Below are 19,199 nucleotides of genomic sequence, written 5' to 3' on the forward strand. Positions count from 1 at the left end.
CAGATTCAAATGACTTTCAAATTCCAGATCTGAAAATGGGATTGGCCAGGTCAGAACCATATGGTAGAATGTGTGCAATTACCCAGAAGTTAAACGTAAGACACGAGAAACAGCCAAAAGAAGGAAACTGGGCAGAGAGAGAGATGCCTTCTCTAACAAGTACTTTAATTTTTGGTTTTATGAGTTTGCACTACAATGCAGGTATGTTATTTTATCATTTAGTAGTACATAACTATCTTTCTATGGCTATTTACATTTATATTTGTTTTTTAAACAGTTGTAAAAATTCAACTTAATGAAAACCTTGTAATTAATTTACCCATTACCCTAACTGATGGATATTTAGGTTGTTTCTAAGTTTATCATTAAAAAACTTTTCTTTTTGCCATTATACATTTATCTACCTCTATAAACTGGTTTCTGAGAACACTGATTCAAGTGGTATACATACAGCAATGTATATAAACAACAATGGCACTGTCTTATTCTCTACACATTTGCCAACACAGGATATTATCACTCTTCTGCAATCCAAAATCAATCTTTTTAGGGAAAAGTATGTATTTCACTTTAATTTGCATTTCCTTGACTATTTGGTGACATTGGCTAATTTTCATTAGTTTCCTGTATTTTATCTTCTGTGAACTAACAATTAACTTTCTCCACTAAGTTGCAGGTGTTACTTTGAATATTAAGGATTATTGTCCTTTGTTTTAATTGTAGCAAACACCTACAGTCTCTCATTTGCTGCCATTTTCCACTGCATAAATTTTATACAGCCAAATATCAACTCCTGCTATAATGCGTATGATCTATCTCAAATCAAGATTACAGAAATATTAGTTTTCCTTGTACTTTAATGCTTTACATGTCAATGTAATTTTTTAAACTTACTTGAGAGGCAGGCATAGGGGAAGAGAGTTGGTGGTTCCCATCCACTGGCTCACTCCATATATGCCTGCAGCAACTGGGACTGGGCAGCAATGAAGCCAGGAGCCAGGAACTCAATCCAAGTCTCACAGGCGGGTGGTGGGGACCCGATGACTTGAGCTCTTAGCCCTGCCTCCCAGGGTCTGCATTAACAGGAAGCTGGTACTTAACCCCGGTACTCCAACATGGAATGCAGGCATCTTAACTACTAGGGTGAATGCCCATCTCACACATTTAGATATTTACTCTTTTAGATCTTCATTAGTGTATGAGGTCAAGACCTTTTTTCCAGTGAGTTAATGTCCCAATGGCATCTGAGCAACCCCACTGAAATGAAAAATTCTTTGTATGCTTGTATTCATTTGATTTATTTAAATAGGACCAACGGAGGGAAGAAAGGAGGGAGAAAGAGGGAGAGACACTGACTGTCCTATCTGCCCACAGGTCAGACTGTGCCAGGAGCTGGGGACACTACATGGGTGGCAGAGCCCCAACAACTTGAGCCACCCTCTGTTGTCTCTCAGGGTGTGCATTAGCAGGAAGCTGGAATAAGGAGTAGAGTCAGGACTTGAACCCAGACATTCTAATATGCGAGTAGGTATCCCAAGCAGTCTTAACTGCTGTGCCAAATACCCACTCCACTTTTACTCTACTACAGGGAGTTTGAAGGCTTCATATACTCTAGGTAAGACTGCCATGCTGAGCAACCCCACTCACCCCACCCCCTGCTGGCCTACATGCATCCATCAATAGAAGAGGGAGTGCCAAACCTCCATTTTCCAGTAGTAATTTGCTGAGTAAGAGCTCACCTCACATGGCCCTCTATACTGCCACAGATAGCAGTCAAAAGGGAATACTCCAGAAACTGTCCCTCCAATGGTGGGAGTAGCTACTAAAAAACATGGAATTTCTTTTTGGGTCAATGAAAATGTCCTAAAATTGATGATTTTAGGTTACCCAATTTTGTGAATACACTAAGACCACTGAATTGTACACTTCATTGGAGCTATCTCTTCACTTCTGTTGAGGGAGGCAGAGGCTAGGGGGATGCGTAGTCTAATCTAAAATTTTGTTATATGAATTATATCACAATAAAGTTATTACCAAAGTAAGAGATACCCTTCCACCAGCCTCTGAATCACCATTTATGAGTGAACAGAAACCTCATGATCATTGTTACACCTTCAATTCGCCCATCCTTCAACAATGAAAGTATTAAATATCCGCCTTAGGACCCCCATGACGATTCTCATCCGGTCCTTAACGTCTGACAGTTACCTCCAGTTCTCCCCTCCCCCTTCACTTTTAATGACCATACATTCTGGAGCTAGCATGATACTCCCCATCCAGCCCTCCCTCGCTCCTTCTTTTCAATTATTTCTCTTTGTGGCACATATCATATATTGATCATGGTATTTATTTTTTATATTCTCCCCCTAGATTTGTGAAGTCAAAAATTTTTATCATCAGCACTTAAAAGTGCCTGACACATTGGTGTTTAGTCAACAGTCACTGAATAGAGTACTGATTCCAGTATAAACTATGTTCCTTATTATCATCATTAATCTACAGATAAACAGAATCGGCTTGTCAACTAATAAATGTATTAGAGTTTTTACTGGAGTGTCAGTGGATTCACACACTTAGAGACAAACATCTTTACCTGAGCCTTTCTACACAGAGACAAGTCTAGCCTTATTCATGTTTAAAAATAACCTGTAAGTTTTAATATCTACAAATTGCAGAGCATGTTTTTCCTGTTTGGGTATGTAATGTCAATCTAATGGAACAAGATGAGAATTTTATTACATTTCTAATGCATGAAGAATAATTTGAACACCAAAGGAATTAATTGTCTGGTGCTTTCTTGAAAGGTCAAAGCACTGTTACCCTTTTAATCCATGGTTATTAAAGTCTTCTAGATTGTCAGTTAATTTTGTTAATAGATAGCACTAAGTTTTATGAAACATTTTTGTTCTACCTGGCTTACTCTCTAAGTGTAAGCTGAGCTAAGAATTCCTCAATACCAATGCTACATGTCCTCATACTCATACTCAGGGAGGGGTAAACCCACTATCTAGTGCATCATATGTATTTTCTGAGAGTATTCATCTGGGTGTAGCGTCTTCTGTCCTAAAATCTGTAGCTTCTTAGACTTGACCTACTGGGTCACTTACTTACAGCTGGAAGCCTTTCACTGAGGAGCTCTGATCTAGCATTTCAACACTAGCTGTATGCTAAGGATTGTGTGCTAAACCTTCAAAATGGAGCTTCTATTATACTTTTCAATGCAAGTTGTTTTAAATGGGAAAACAGCATGACTATATATATGTGTGTGTATATATATGTGTATACTTTTATTTTTAAAATGTTAAATGGCTACAGTGTTAAAATGCACTTGGGAGGAACAAGAGGAGTAACAGTTATACTACTGCAGAAATCCATCTTAAGACTGATGATGGGACACAGGCAGGAGAAAAGTGGACTGACTTCAGAGGCACGGAGAAGAGTAATCTATAGGACTTCGTGGCAGGAAAGGAAGGAGGGAATTGAGGCTGACTCCCCAGTATGAATCTGCAGGTGATGAGCAAGATGGACACTCTGCCGGAAGGATTTTCCACATTCTTTACATTTGTAGGGCCTTTCTCCAGTATGAACTCTCTTATGGAGTGTAAGATGGGCAACCTGGCTGAAGGCTTTGCTACACTCCTTACACTCGTAAGGTTTCTCTCCCGTGTGAATTCTCTGATGCAGGGTGAGGGATTTACGATGGCTAAAAGCTTTCCCACAAACATTACATTCATAAGGTTTCTCTCCCGTGTGACATCTTTGATGACAAATCAGAGATGCCCTCTGTCTGAATGCCTTCCCACATTCAGGACACTCATAGGGTCTTCTGCCAGTGTGGAGTCTCTGATGTTGAACAAGATATGAACCATCACTAAAGGCCTTCCCACATTCAGTACATTCATAGGGCTTCTCACCAGTATGAACTCTCTGGTGCTGAACAAGGTGTGCAACCTGACTGAAGGCCTTTCCACATTCCTGACATTCAAAAGGTTTCTCTCCAGTATGTATTTTCTGATGTTGTGCAAGATGTGCATTCTGGCTGAAAGTTTTGCTGCAGTCCTTACATTCATAAGGTTTCTCTCCAGTATGCACTCTCTGATGATGAGCAAGGTGTGTGCTCTGCCGAAAAGCCTTCCCACATTCCCTGCATGCATAGGGTTTCTCTCCAGTATGGACTCTTTGATGGAGAGTAAGGGAGCCCCGGTGGCTGAAGGCTTTCTCACAGACGTTACACCCATACGGTTTTTCTCCTGTATGAATTCTCTGATGTACAGTGAGGGATGAGCCATGGCTAAAAGCCTTCCCACACACGTTACATCTGTAAGGTCTCTCTCCAGTATGAATCCTCTTATGCTGAATAAGTCCTATGTGATCAGTGAAAGCCTTCCCACAATCAATACAATCAAAGGGTTTCTCTCCAGTATGATAATATCGCCGATGACGGATAAGAGAAGCATTCTGCCTGAAGGCCTTCCCACAGTCAATGCATTCATAGGGTCTTTTCCCAGTATGGATCCTTCGATGATGAGCTAAGGATGAGCAATCACTAAATGCCTTCCCACATTCAACACATTCGTAAGGTTTCTCTCCAGTATGAACCCTCTGATGCTGAGCAAGATGTGCAAGCTGGCTGAAGGCTTTATGACACTGCTTACACTGATAAGGCTTTTCTCCAGTGTGAACTCTCTGATGCTGGATAAGATGAGCATTCTGGTTGAACGCCTTCCCACATTCAGTACATTCAAAGGGTTTTTCTCCTGTGTGTATCCTCTGGTGCTGAGCAAGATGTGCACTCTGGCTAAAGGTCTTCCCACACTCAATACATTCAAAGGGTTTCTCTCCAGTATGAATTCTTTGATGAAGAGTAAGGGTTGAGAATCTGCTGAACATTTTTTCACAGTCATTACATTTTAAAAGTTTTTTTTCTCCAAAGGTTTTCTTGTATTTTTTCACAATTGAATGTGTTGATAAACTTTTCTTTTCTATATCAAAATCATATATTTTCTCTCCCTTGGGAAAAATCTGTCTTACATAAGATAGCTTATTCAGGTGAAAAAACGTCTCTGATTTGTTAGAGTGGTCTCTTTTCTCAGTAAGGGCTTCCTTATGAGTCAAAGTCTCTTGCCCAAAATGTGCTTTCTGACTTACCAGTTCCCTCTCAAACAGGCCTTCACATTTCCAGCTTTCCTGTAATGTGGAACGTTCAAAGTTATAGTTTGTAAGTCTTTCCATTATTACTGCCTTGGATACTTTTTCCTTATCAATGTTCTGGTTCATAGATAATTTCTTGGCCACCCACACATACTCCAAGTCTGAAAGACATTAAGAACACAAATATCACCTTTATTAAATCCTAGAATGGAAATTTCCAAAATGAATCATGTAAATCCAATAGTTATTGAAACCCACAGGAGGTTAACAGTTCTTAAGACAAGAGATGCAACTATTCTTGCATTCCCAGAATAAACCCTCATTGGCTGTAGTATATTATTTCAAAATAACTCTTAAGATTTTGCATGAATATTCATAATTATACAAATGTCTGTGATTTCCTTTTTTGGTGCTATTTTGATAGTGTTGATATCAAGTGTTATGCTGTTTTCATAAGCAAAATATTTTTAAGGTCTCCCTTTTATTTTACATCCTGGAATCTTTTAGATAACACTGATGGTATTTTTCCTTAAATGTTTTAAATAACTGATCTGTGGAACTATTTGAGGTTTTAGCTTTTCTTGGAAAGACAGTTTATGGGCAACTTCCTATATTTATTTGACAGTAACTAGCCTGTTTAAATTTTTTTTTTTAACCTCAAGGTGGGCATTTGTCACAGTGGTTAAGAGGCCATTTGGGATGCCTATATGCCATGTCTGAGTGCCTAAATTTGAGTCCAGGCCCTGCTTCTGATTCCAGCTTTCTACTAACGTACACCATGGGAAAATGCAGTGATGTCTCATGTCATTGGGCTCTTGATATCCACGTGGGAGATGCAAACTGAGTTCCAGGCTCCCACCTTCAGCTTGGGGGAGATCCAGCTGTTGGCAGCATTTGAGGAATGACCAGTTGATAGAAGGTCTTTGTTTGTCTCTCTTTCAAATTAAATGAATTAAACTTATTTTAAATCTCTGTCTTCTTGAATATGGTAATTGATATTTTTATATTTTCCTAGAATAGCATGCATCTCATTTAGCTTTTCAAAATAGATAGTTGAAGAAAATAGATTTATGATCCTTTTAAGTTCTTACACATTTGTGTTTATCATTATTTCTTTGTTGTGTTTCCTCTCATTTGCCCTGATAGTTTATATATTTTAATGTTTCTCTAAAGAAGTACATATCTATTTTAATTAGATCTATTATTTTCTATTTATTGGTATTTTTAGCGCTAAAAGTGTAACTCACCATATACAACTTATTTTGGTTTCTCTTAGATTCATTTTGCTCTTATTATAGTGCCTTTAATTGCATGCTTATTTTAGTTGTTTCTTCATTTAAAAATACTTGTTTTTTATTTGAAAGGCAGAGAAACAGAGATACAGAGACAGAGATGGCAGGCAGATAGAATTATTCCATCTGCTGGTGTACTTCCCAAATGCCTACGACAGTCAAAATATAGCCAAGCTAAAGCCAGGAGCCAAGAACTCAATCTCTGTCTCCCCCGTGGGTGCCAGGGACTGGAGTTGAGCTGTCACCTACTATCTTGGAATGCACCTCAGGAGAAAGAATTGGTAGCAAACCCAAGAGTTGAATTCAGGCAGTTCGACATGGGATGCAGGTGTTCCAAGCAGTGTTTTAAGCACTGTGCCGAATGCCTGCTTCAATTATATTCACATCTTATTTATTAAGGACTACAAGTGACCTGCCAAAACTCCTCTTCAAACTCTGAGGGCTGAAAGCAGGAAAAGGCCACACCACAGGTCACAGAATAAACTGTGATCATCACAGTTGGTTCCTTTCCTCGTAATATATACCTATAGTTCATATCTAGCTTTCAAAACCAGAAAAATAGCTAAGAAGCAAGGCAGGAAAATAACAAGTAAAAACAATTTGAAGAAAACTGGGCCAATAATCCAAGTGTGGACAATATATGAGGGTACTTCATGCATACTTTTGAAAATAATTTATCTTTTCCATGAACTTTTATAAGATCCCTTCTAAGTGGGGAAATGGTAGACATAGAAGAGGGAGGCAATATTTGTGAGCTAATTTTTTAATCTTTCATGTGGGTATTAAAAGATGATGTTCAGAAATTCAAGTGGATGAGTTTTAACATAGAATTTTAAATATATAAAGATATAATAAATGTTAACAACTTGTAAAACTAAAAACCTTTTCAATTCAAGGAGCAAGGTACTATGAAGGGGAAATAAGAGAAAACAGACAAAGGCAACAAAGCAAGAAGAAAGGAGAAAAAATAAGTAAAGGCAAAGGAAAGAATATAGCTATTAATACATATTAGGAATGGGCATTTTGGTGCAGGGGGTTAAGCCACTGCTTGGGATGCCCACATCCCACAATGGAGTGCCAATTAGAATCCAACTACTCTATTTCCAACCCAGCTCCCTGCTAAAATGCCAGGAGAGCAGCAGATGATGGCTTAAGTACTTGAGTTCCTGCCACGCAGGAAACATGAATGGAGTTCTAGGCTCCTAGCTTCAGGCTAGTCCAGTGCTGGCTGCTGTGCCATTTGGTGAGTGAACTTCCAGCAGATGGAAGACCTCTGTCACTCTGTCTTGGAAATAAATAAATACATCTTATTAAACAAACATGTTAACACAATAAACTAACCTTTTCAAGAGAGGAAAATAATATTTAAATCAGTTCAAAAGATTAAACACAAGTTACTTTAAAGAATTCAGAAATGATTAAGTTCAAGAACAGCTATAAAAATATGGTGCTGGAGTAGAAGCAGGGAGATGGGAGAAAAGAATTCAGAAATAGAATCTGGTACATACGGGAAATCTGGTAGCTAAGAGCCAAGATGGCATGTCACACCAGTGAGGAAGAGAAGAACCACTCAACAACTGCTGGTAGAACAAGTTTCAACTTGGAAGAGCGTTGGAAAGGTGTTTCAGTTTTTTTAAGATTTATTTTACTTGAAATTCAGAGTTTCAGAGAGAGGGGAGAGAGAGGGAGGGAGAGAGAGGAAGGGAGAAGGAGAGAGAGAGAGAGAGAGAGAGAGAGAGAGAAAGACAGAGAGACAGACATCTGCTGGTTCATTCCTCAAATAGCCACATCAGCCAGGGCTGGACCAGGCTGAAGCCAGGAGCCAGGAGCTTCACCTGGGTCTCCCACATGGGAGCAGGGGCCCAGGGACTTGGGTCATCTTTTACTGCTTTTTCAGGCGCATTTGCAGGGAGCTGGATTGGAAGCAGAGCAGTTGGGACTCCAACCAGTGCTCAAATGGGATGGTGGCATCATCATCACAGCTGGTGGCTTAACCCACTACGCCATAACACCAGCCCTGAGAGGTTTTCCGAAAAACATCGGAGAGAACAAACATCTTGAGCACGGTTCTCCCAGACCTAGTTGTCCTGCACTCACCTGGGTACAGGCCTCTCGTCATGTCTCCTGTTACCACCCAAGGCTCTTTCTCTTGCTCCAGGAAGGAGATCATATCTGGTTTGGAAATGCAGAGACCTGCATATAAGAAAAGACAGGTAAACTGGTGACGCTGCAGGTATTCCAGAGCCATGACTGATTCCAGGTGGCTTTGACGGGAGAGGGGTATTTTAGGGAAATGCCAAGAGCACTGAGTCAAGGGGAGGCAAAAGGACGATTATATTCTTACCCACTGAAACGAGGTTCCTGTAGTTCTCCAACATCACCTTCCTGTACAAACTCCTCTGGGCAAGGTTCAGCCACTGCCACTCATCTTCAGAGAAATCTATGGCCACATCTGTGAAAGTCAGGGAACCCTAAATTGATACAAATAGAACTGTGTTCAATCAATGCTCATGCCCTTATGTGGCTCAAGGTTAAAGGTTATGCTACTCTCACTTTGGGATAGAAACACTCTGAGTAATCGCACCAAATGTCCAGAGGGTTCAGGTCAGTTAGTTAGGAGTTTTCTGTCCAGTTATCTTGTACATAGTATAAAAAGAGAAGAGAGACACTCTCCAGTCTTCAAATATTTACAATTCAATGGCTGTAATAATACATTACCACATGAAAAATAACGTTGCCTATATTCAAAACAACTTAACTGGGGCTGGCATTGTGGCATAGCAGGTAAAGCCGCTGCCTGCAGTGCCAGCATCCCATATGGGCACTGGTTTGAGTTCCGGATGCTCCACTTCTGATCTAGTTCTCTGTTATGGCTTGGGAAAGCAGTGGAAGATGGCCCAAGTCCTCCGGCCCCTGCACCCATGTGGGGACCCAGAAGCAGCTCCTGGCTCCTGGCTTTGCATCGGCCCAGCTCAATCTGTTGCAGCCACTTGGGGAGTGAACCAGCAGATGGAAGACTTGTTCTCTCTCTGCAAGTCTTTCAAATAAATAAATCTTAAAAAAACATAATCAAGTGCTACATTATGTTATCTATGTTAGCAGCTGGATCACTGTTCACATGGACAAATAAGAGTTCTGGAACTCTAATGGAAAGTTACAAGGAAGGATGCTGACCTGATGAACACAATTTCAAACTCCATGATATTTTCTAAGAAATCTTAATGCTCTTTACAATGAGCAGTGTGTCTAAAAAAAAAAAAAAAAAAAAGAAGATACCTAGCAATATGTTATCTTTTGATATAAAAATATATTTATGTTAGGAGAGAATTACTTGTTTGGAACATTTTTTGATAACCTGCTGAGAAGTATCAGGAGAGATCATGTGATATGAGCACATGTCAGGAAACCTGTGTTTTGTTACATGGGCTGCATTTCCTAACCAATCAGCAAGGTTTTGGCATTCATCCATTCCATGGTCACTTATATCAAAACCTAAGTAAAAGAGTTTTAAATCATACCAGACTTGAATGAAACTTGGAAAAAGGTCAGGTTAATCCAAATAATTCTGACTGTGATACTGACTACCCAGGTGGTCTTGGCCTAGTTAATTAAATCCCTTGTACAGCACTGTACTTACTCTTCTAGTTTTGTGACTATAAGATATAACTGTCAAATATTTTGGTATTATTCCACAGGGCTCCAAGTCTCTAATCTTTTTTCTCTGTTGTTTGTATTAGATGATTTGTATTTATCTACAAGTTACTAATTCTTTCTTCCATCAACTCCATTCTCTAATTTAGTCCATCTAGTGAATTTATTTCGATTTTTAATATTTTTCATATCTTATTTTCTATTTCTTTGAGGAGAGTGTTCATCTTCCATTAGTTTCACGACTGTTCAATCTTACTTGCTAAAGCATTTTATAATACCTGCTACAAAATCTTTACCAGATTAATCCCAACATTTGTGTCATATCAATATTAGCATCTGTTGTCTTTTCCCCTGTGAATTGAGGTTTTCCTGTTTTTTGTAAGCTGAGTAATTCTGGATTATATCCTTGACATCCTGGATATTGTTATGACTGTGTCTTGTTTAAATTCTATGGAGAATTGGCCGGCGCCACAGCTCAATAGGCTAATCCTCCACCTAGCGGCGCCGGCACACCGGGTTCTAGTCCCGGTTGGGGCACCGGATTCTTTCCCGGTTGCCCCTCTTCCAGACCAGCTCTCTGCTGTGGCCTGGGAAGGCAGTGGAGGATGGCACAAGTGCTTGGGCCCTGCACCCCATGGGAGATCAGGAGAAGCACCTGGCTCCTGCCTTTGGATCAGCGCAGTGCCAGCCATGGCGGCCATTGGAGGGTGAACCAATGGCAAAAGGAAGACCTTCCTCTCTGTCTCTCTCTCTCACTATCCACTCTGCCTGTCAAAAAAGAAAAAAAAAAATTCTATGGAGAACATCAATTTTTTTTTCAGGCTGCTGGTTCCAACCAGTGTTGTGTGGGTTGTGTTTGAACATCAGTTCCATTTTCAAAGCCTTTGAAGTAATCATCTCTGTCCTGATTGTATACCAAGCAGCAGCCAGCCTAAGAAGTGGACAGTAGTCTATTCCTTAGCTCACTTCTAAAACCCTCTGATATTTTATACGTACAACTGTTGTGTGTCAATTTAAGAAAAAGATTATGGTATGATCTTTAGGGTCAGACACACACATGAGCAGCTCACAGTAAGCCCAGGAGTTTGTAAACAATTTTAAGTGGTTGATTTCCAAAATCCATCCCTCACTGTCCTTCTATTAGGGCATTAAAAATATTAATACTAAAAATGTTCTGAAATTGTGTAAGTCTGAGAAATTCTAATCCACAAGGAATGAAAAGCCAGGATTTAGTCAAAGAAAATAATCAGAGATGAGGGCAAAAATACAACTAAAAGTATGATCATTTTAACATGCTTGATTAAATAATAGTACATTAACAACAATTTCTGTTGGAACAGCAGGGAGCTGACTAAACATATTACTAAATGACTACTAAGTATCGTAGTTACTAATATAATTAAATACATTACTAAGCTGATTAAATATTTTATTAATTATATATATAGATATAGATATATAGAACATTCTTTGTCACTTCAATGTCATTTGAAGATTCTCATGACTACAGAGTTAAGTGGGGAGAGAGAAAAAACCTCTACATACTCTGGCCAGAGTGTCATCCATCTTAACTGGACCTGCAGATTTCTTCTACTTCCTTCAAGAAACAATTCGGGAATTAATTATTTTGTGAAGTCCTCCCAATCCTTCTTCCCTGCAATGATATGGTTGTGCAGACTATATCCTCCACAGGGATTCTCTCACCAAGGAGGCAAGAAGGGGCTACAATAGACTCCCACTTGCCAGGTTGTCACACAGCTTCACCAGTCTAGAGGAAGGGCACTTTCTCTTCTAAATCACCGAAAGGAAGCACGAAGACCACGGATGACACATTCCCACAATATTCCACAACTCACCACTACAGGTGGAGAGAAATACAGGCAGAGCACACTCATCACATTGTACAATTATTTGCTGCCTTTTCATTTCTCTAACAGGTTGTAAGCTCTCTGACAGTCAAGGCTGGGACTTAAGGACCAGGTAATAGCGGTTCTCAAATCTCCTCCAAAGAATCCTGCTCTGTCAGATGCCTATGAAAAGACTAAGCACAGGGACAGATGCATATTGTGTCACTTCCTCTGTGAAAAATAAACATCAAGGGGCTGGCACTGTGGCACAGAGGGTAAAGCCGCTGCCCGCAGTGCCAGCATCCCATATAGGCGCCAGTTCGAGTTCCAGCTGTTCTACTTCTGATCCAGCTCTCTGCTATGGCCTGGGAGAGCAGCAGAGGATGGCCCAAGTCCTTGGGTCCCTGCATCTGCCTGGGAGACCCAGAAAAGCTCCTGGCTCCTGGCTTTGGATTGGATCAGCCCAGCTCCAGCCATTGTGGCCATTTGGGAAGTGAACCAGCAGACAGAAGACTTCTCTCTCTGCCTCTGCGTAACTGCCTTTCAAATAAATGAATAAAATCTTTTAAAAAATAAATAAATAAGTACCAGTGCTGTGGCATAGCGGGTAAAGCCGCTGTCTGCAGTGCCAGCATCCTATATTGGTGCCAGTTCAAGTCCCTGGCTGCTCTACTTCCGATCCAGCTATGGCCTGGGAAAGTAGTGGAAGATGGCCCAAGACCTTGGGCTCCTGCACCCACATGGGAGACCCGGAAGAAGCTCCTGGCTCCTGGCTTCGGATTGACGCGGCTCTGGCCATTGCATCCACATGGGGAGTGAACCAGTGGATGGAAGACCTCTCTCTGCCTCTGCCTCCCCATAACTCTGCCTTTCAAATAAATAAATAAATCTTTAAAAAATAAATAAATATCAGGTAGGGAGAAGGGACATCTGAAAAGGCACTGGCTGGCTAAGTCTATTCCTGTGGCTCCATCAATCATCAGAAATGGAAGAACTCAAAAACAGCCATACTATGGAACTCTTACGTCGTTTTCAGATGGGAACAAATACTATCAAATCTTGTAATGGGGGAGATCATACTTTAGAGACGAGAGAGCACTCTGATTTACCGGGGTCATGGCTTTAAGAAGTTCAGCTCCTGCCTTTTTTACCTCTTCTTGACTTTTCATCTGGAGAAGGGCTTCACTGTGAGAGGGCAAAGCTGGCAGAGGAGAAAAGAATACGGAGAGACTGAGTAGCTCTAATAATCACAGCACAGAAACACTCGCTGCCCTTCAGCTTCTGCACCCCCACCCCCACCCCACCCCACCCCACCGCCCTCCCAGACGCACGTCCAGGCACTTGTTCTGAGACTGTAATTACAACTGGGGGTTCCTTGTGTTCTGAACACTTTCTCTCTTGCTCTCCTTTTCTCTCTCAAACCCACACATTCATTACTAACAAAGATACCAGAGGGGCTTTCCAAAAGCTCAAGGAAGATGCAGGTTGTGAAAAAAAAATCACCTGGATTCATTTTTTGCACCAAATAAACTCACAGCACCTCATAAGTTTGAACAAGATCTAGTCTGAGGCACTAAGAAGGATGAGGCCTCACTTTACAAACAGTCCCTTTGACAGCAACATACATTTTACTAAAATTGAAGCAAGAACAAATATCTAATTTATAGTGAAGCTTGGGTGGGAAAATGCTAAAACACTGATACTTAAGGAAATGTTTATGGAGATAGTGGTCCAAAGAAATCAGCACTTACAAACAGGCACCTCATTTTAAAAAGGGACCAGAAGATGCTGAAGGCAAAGCCTCTAGCAATATACCATCCACATCAACTTGCACAAAAAAATTAACCCTGTGTCCTACCTGCAGACGACTGATGACTGACTGCAGAGACAACAGCCAATACCACAACTGGTTCAAAATACTGACTGAAAAATTAAAGTTGAGCCAATTTGCTGCTTGATGGATGCCAAAATTGTTGCACCCAGATCAGCTACAGTTGCATCCAGAACAGTTATAGAAAAGAGCAAACCTTTCAATGGAAGTCTGTTATTTTTATAATCTTTTTTTAAAATTTGATAAGCAAACACACACACTTTGGGGTGGGGTGAGAGAGGGAGAGAGAAAGAGGGGAAAAGGGAGAGAGACACACACACGCAGAGTTCCCGTCTGCTGGTTCATTTTCCAAATGCTCACAATGGCTGGGACTGGGCCACGGCCGATGCTGGGAATAGGAACTCAATCCAGGTCTCTCACATTGGTGGCAAGGATCCAACTACCTCAGCCAGGGTGTGCAGTGGCAAGAGCTGGCATCAGGAACTGGAGTGGGGACTGAACCCGGGCATTTATGGGCCATGGGCACCTTAACTGCCAGGCCAAATGCCCATCATTCAATAGAAATTTTAAACAAGCACATTCAAGATCCTAAAGCGTTTCTCCAAAAAAATTATGAGATAAACCGTGGCTGTAGCAGTATGATCCTGATGACAAACCGTAATAAAAGCAATGGCTATCAAGAAGCAGAAGAGGTCTAGCCAAAGCAGAAGCGGACCAGTCAAGGGCAAAGGCCACAGCAACATTTTTTTGGGATTTTCAAGACCTTTTGCTTGCTGACTTCCCTGAGGGCCAAAGTATGGTAACATCTGCTTATTTTTCCAAAGTTAGTCAAATATCCAAGACAGCTTAATCAGAGTTCTCCATCACAATATTACTGTTGGTTCCCCTCATCAAGCAAGGGCAATTTTGCAAGAGTTCCAATGGGAAATCACTAGGAATTTACCATACATTCTTGATTTGGGTCCTTCTAATTTCTTTTTGTCCCCTAATCTTAAAAATCTTTAAAAGGCTGCCATTTTTCTTCAGTTACTAATGCAAAAATGACTGCATTAGTAGAAGAAGGCCCAATTCTTTAGGCCCCTGCACCCACGTGGGAGACCTGGAAGAAGCTCCTGTTTTCTGGTTTCAGACCAACACAGCTCCGGCTGTTGCAGCCATCTGGGGAGTGAACCAGCAGATGAACGACCTCTCTCTCTCTCTCTCTGCCTTCTGTAACTCTGCCTTTCAAATAAAATAAATAAATCTTTAAAAAAAATGACTGCATTGACATGTATACATTCCCAGGACCCTAAGTTCTTTAGGGATGGATTTTTTTTTTTAAGATTATTATTTATTTGAAAGAGTTAGAGAGAGAGAGAGAGACAGAGATCTTCCAGCAACTGGTTCACTCTCTAGATGGCTGCAATGGCCAGCACTGAGCCAGGCTGATGCCAGAAGCCAGGAGCTTCATGTGGGTGGCAGGGGCCCAAACACTTGGGCCATCTTCTGTTGCTTTTCCCAGGCTGTTGGCAGGGAGGTGGGTCAGAAGTGGAGCACATGCGAGGCCTGGAAGCTCCTGGCTCCTGGCATCCATCTGGCCCAGCCCTAGCCCTGTGGCCATGCAGGGAGTAGACCAGCAGATGGAAGATCTCTCTGTATGTCTCTCCCTTTCTCTGGAAGCGTGCTTTTCAAATAAATAAAAATAAATCTTAAAAAAAAAAAATCAAACAAACAAACCGTACCACCTTGGGCACTGGTTTAGGGGATTAAAAGACAGCCAGCAGAGAGGGGCACTCTGGACCCGCCCGTCCTGGATCTGAACCCCTCTTCCATTTACTAGCGGGTATCCTCTCTGACCGTAAAAGGGAGATGAGGGAGCTCCTAACTCACAACGTTGTCAGGTTCGGTGCTAATACTCCCCAAAGGCGTTAGAACTGCGTCTGGCACATAGCAGGCACGCCTTAAACATTAGCTATTATGATTGCGTGCAGTAAGACAAGCAATGTTTATGGGCAGCAAGTCTTTCCCCTCTTTAATGATTGAGGAGCGGGGGAGGCAAGGGGACAGAGCTGCGGAGGAGAGATGTTGGAAGAGTGAGAATATTTTCTTCCATTGACAAGCAGGTGACTGAGCTATGGAAAGACTGGAATCCCTCAGCATTTCTCAAGGAAGCTGTGCGCCGTGCCTACCTCTTCAAAATGCTGAGGTCCTTCGAAGAGCAGCAAAGCACCCGGAGGTCACGTCCTGTGTCCTAAGAGGACAGTATCCTCTCGATCGGGTGATACCCAGAGCTGGAGGGGCCGGGGGGGTGGGGTGGGGGTGGAGTGGAGGAGACACGGGTTTTGGACTCTGGGCAAGTGCAGACCCCTTAGTAAGTCCCCGTGGTCTCCGCCCCTCCAGGCAGCCCCCGCCCCCGCCCTCCTCACTGGACCAGGGCTCCAGGGGTTCGGCCCCCACCGGGCACCCGCAGAGGACGGGGCGGGGGTTCTCCTGCAGGAGCGCTTCCAGCTCCGTCACGTCCGTTTCGCTCGTTCCCGTGCACACCGTCCCGCACACGCTCCCACGCACAGCCACAGGCGCACACGCCCCTGCCCGCGCCGCCCACACCGGCCCCTGCTCCCAGTCACACCCTCACGTTCGCACACGACCCGTCCCACAGTCGCCAAGTCCCTCGGGCGCCCTCACGCCCGCCCCCCGCGAGCCCTCAGCACCTCCTCGGGTCCCCACGGGACGAGCCCGGGTCCCGCCCTCACTCCGACTTCCGTCCCTGCCGGAAGTGAGTGTGCCCGCCGCAAGGGGCCCTGGGAAGTGTGGTTCCCCGACAGAGGCGGGGCTTCCGGAAGTCGGTCGCCGCCTTCTTCCCCACCGTGGGTGTCTGGATCACCCGGGCGGGCCCCAGAAGTACACGCCGCCCTCATGACCGAGCCGCGCTCTCGAGCCTTCCAGCGACCTGTGTGCAGGCTCTGCAGGACGAGCCCGGGATCGCAGCCTGGGGAGGGCCGGCGTCCAGACGCGGTGGGCGGGCGGGCGGCCGGAGGAGACTGACTTGCCCGATGTGTGCACTTGCGGACTGGATTCGTGGCCTGTTTTATTTCAAGCCTACCAGATACCACTGTGACATAATCTACCCTCCCCCCGCTAGAATGAGAGTTCAGTCAGATCCTGCTTCGGCCCACACAGCTTCATCCGGTCTTGTTCGGGATTATAATTTCGAGGACCAAGGAGTATTGGGCACAAAGTGGGTGCTCAGTTAAAAAAAAATTAAACATTAGCAGCCTCAGATGACACAGCGGATTGTATTATGGGCTAAACGGGTCTTCTCAACTCGCAGGCAAGATATGGAGCCTCTGGAGGGTAGGTGGGTTTAGATTAGGTCACGGGTGGGACCCCCGAGGTGGGATTACTGCCCTTAGAGACGAGGGAGTGGACATCGCCCAGCTGGCGCTCCAGCAAGGGAAGACCACCTGAGCACACCGAATGGACGTCTGCGGGCCGCGCAGGGGACCTTCGTAAGAACTGATCTACCGGCCCAGTGATTCTTTCTTTAAAAAATGTATGTATTTATTTGAAAGTCAGGGTTACACACAGAGAGAAGGAGAAGCAGAGAGGGAGGGAAGGAGGGAGGGGGAGGGGGAGGGGGGAAGAGAGAGAGAGAGAGAGAGAGAGAGAGAGAGGTAGGTGTCTTCTGTCCGCTGGTTCACCCCCCCGATTGGTGGCAACGGCTGGAGCTTCGCCGATCCTAAGCCAGGAGCCAGGAGCTTCTTCCAGGTCTCCCACGTGGGTGCAGGGGCCCAAGCGCTTGGGCCATCTCCTACTGCTTTCCCAAGCCACAGCAGAGAGCAGGATTGGAAGCAGAGCAGCCGGGACTCCAACCGGCGCCAGCTTTAGCCGCTACACCACAGCGCCGCGCCCTCCCCCACTTCTTTGACCTGGCAGTCTCTGGAACTGTGAGAAATAAGCCTCCTGTTGAAGCTCCCGGTGTGTGGCAATGTGTTACAGCAGCCCCAGCTGATCAAGACACAGGATCACAGATGCTGGGTCACCGCACATCACCCCAGCATACCCTCCCACACAGGGTCACCCGTATATGCCGGCCTTCCTGGATCCAAGATCAAGACACAGGATCACAGATGCTGGGTCACCGCACATCACCCCAGCATACCCTCCCACACAGGGTCACCCGTATATGCTGGCCTTCCTGGATCCAATTGCCTTCACACTGACAGACTTCACAATGAAGCCAGTTCTAGCTGTTAAGATGCTTTCCTAGGGAATTGCAAATGGCATCTTATACTTTTTAAACAGTGTGTGCAGATTTGAGTTGTTTTAACTCTGACATCTGAAGCACTTGGAAACCTTCACTTCCATTCTCACAAACTTAAAATCATTCAACACACTTACCATCAATGTATCTTAAATGTATCATACTACTGAGAACAGGAAGGAACATAGCCACTCTAATCCAGAGACAGGCAAAAACAAAAAATCACAGCCAAGATCGGCTTACCTGAAGCAGAAGCTGGCAGGAATTTTAATCAGTAATTTTGATGAATTATTAGAGGCTTAGTGTGGACTCACTTGTGAGTTAACTCCTGGGGCCTAGTCTTAGAGGTGTCCCCACACTTCCACACATTTTGCTTCCAGAACCATCAGGTTCTCACAGTGAAGACTGGGGGAAATATCTCCATAAGTTTCGGCCAAGGGGAAGGGAATAGTAACCATTTTAAGGTACACACAGAAAATTCTCCATAATAAATGCCTGCATTCAAGGAAAATTTACTGGAGTCTCACTGGACCTGAGGGAAAGGCAACAGGCCAGCTACAGCCCTTCTAGCGTGTCTCAGTAAGGGTAGGACAGAGAAAGGCTAAGCCACTTGAAAATGAGAGTTGATAGTAAGATTATAGAACGCTTCCTCTCTGACAACCTCACTACCACACCAATGGGCTCTGGGGTCATAACAACTTGGATTACATCTGGGAAGCTGCAAGACACAAGACTGTTTAATAACCGTAGATATTTTATGAGCAAATAGAAAACAAGAAGGCCAAGACCCCAGCCAAAAAGTAATGTCAAAGAGAAAATGCTGACTATCCCCGTTTTACATTTCTGTCACATTTAGTGTATTTTAGTGATTTCTCAAGAAATTATAATATGCATCTTTAACTTTTCAATGTATTTGAAGTTAACATTGTATATCTTTCACATGAAATGTAAGCATACTGCCTCCATACAGTTCTATTTAAGCTATGGTTAATGTAAAACAGATACGTCAATGTCATCTATACACACTATAAATTCCACAATACCACAACCTGTTGTAATTTTGACTATGTTCATGTTTTAAACAGGCTGTAAAAAACTGAGAGAATAAATATTAACTTTTTATATTTACTTACATACTTAGCATTTCTAGTGCTCTTCATTCCTTCCTGAAGATCTGAGTTGTA

General features: G+C 43.2%; 1 protein-coding gene across 22 annotated transcripts; it reads right to left on the minus strand.

Moving 5' to 3' along the window:
• Positions 1-3,260: 3,260 nt before the first annotated feature.
• On the minus strand, positions 3,261-17,007 carry ZNF470 (zinc finger protein 470). Of its 22 annotated transcripts, none has more exons than XM_070063416.2 (7): positions 16,463-17,007; positions 15,941-16,042; positions 13,093-13,142; positions 11,640-11,691; positions 8,788-8,914; positions 8,541-8,636; positions 3,261-5,312 (listed from the first exon to the last, which is right to left on the minus strand). In XM_070063416.2, the coding sequence occupies exons 4-7, from the start codon at positions 11,658-11,660 to the stop codon at positions 3,445-3,447; spliced, it is 2,112 nt and encodes a 703-aa protein (XP_069919517.2). In that variant the 5' UTR covers positions 11,661-11,691; positions 13,093-13,142; positions 15,941-16,042; positions 16,463-17,007; the 3' UTR covers positions 3,261-3,444. The 22 variants fall into 22 exon arrangements, 21 of the variants coding, with proteins under 21 accessions (XP_069919517.2, XP_089176062.1, XP_089176057.1 ...); XM_089319936.1 differs by having other exon boundaries at positions 8,788-8,895; positions 11,640-11,748; XM_089319931.1 differs by having other exon boundaries at positions 11,640-11,748.
• Positions 17,008-19,199: the final 2,192 nt, after the last annotated feature.

Source organism: Oryctolagus cuniculus, chromosome 18 (assembly GCF_051225735.1).
Source record: "Oryctolagus cuniculus isolate XC-2025 breed Fujian yellow rabbit chromosome 18, ASM5122573v1, whole genome shotgun sequence".
NCBI classification, from domain to species: Eukaryota; Metazoa; Chordata; class Mammalia; order Lagomorpha; family Leporidae; genus Oryctolagus; species Oryctolagus cuniculus.

Coding starts and splice junctions, on each gene's coding strand:
- ZNF470 (XM_089319929.1), bottom strand. CDS start 13,110: ATGAAAAGTCAAGAAGAGGTAAAAAAGGCAGGAGCTGAACTTCTTAAA. Junction 8,637..8,787: donor CAGGAACCTCGTTTCAGTGG/GTAAGAATATAA, acceptor TCTTATATGCAG/GTCTCTGCATTTCCAAACCA. Junction 5,313..8,540: donor GACGAGAGGCCTGTACCCAG/GTGAGTGCAGGA, acceptor AATGTCTTTCAG/ACTTGGAGTATGTGTGGGTG.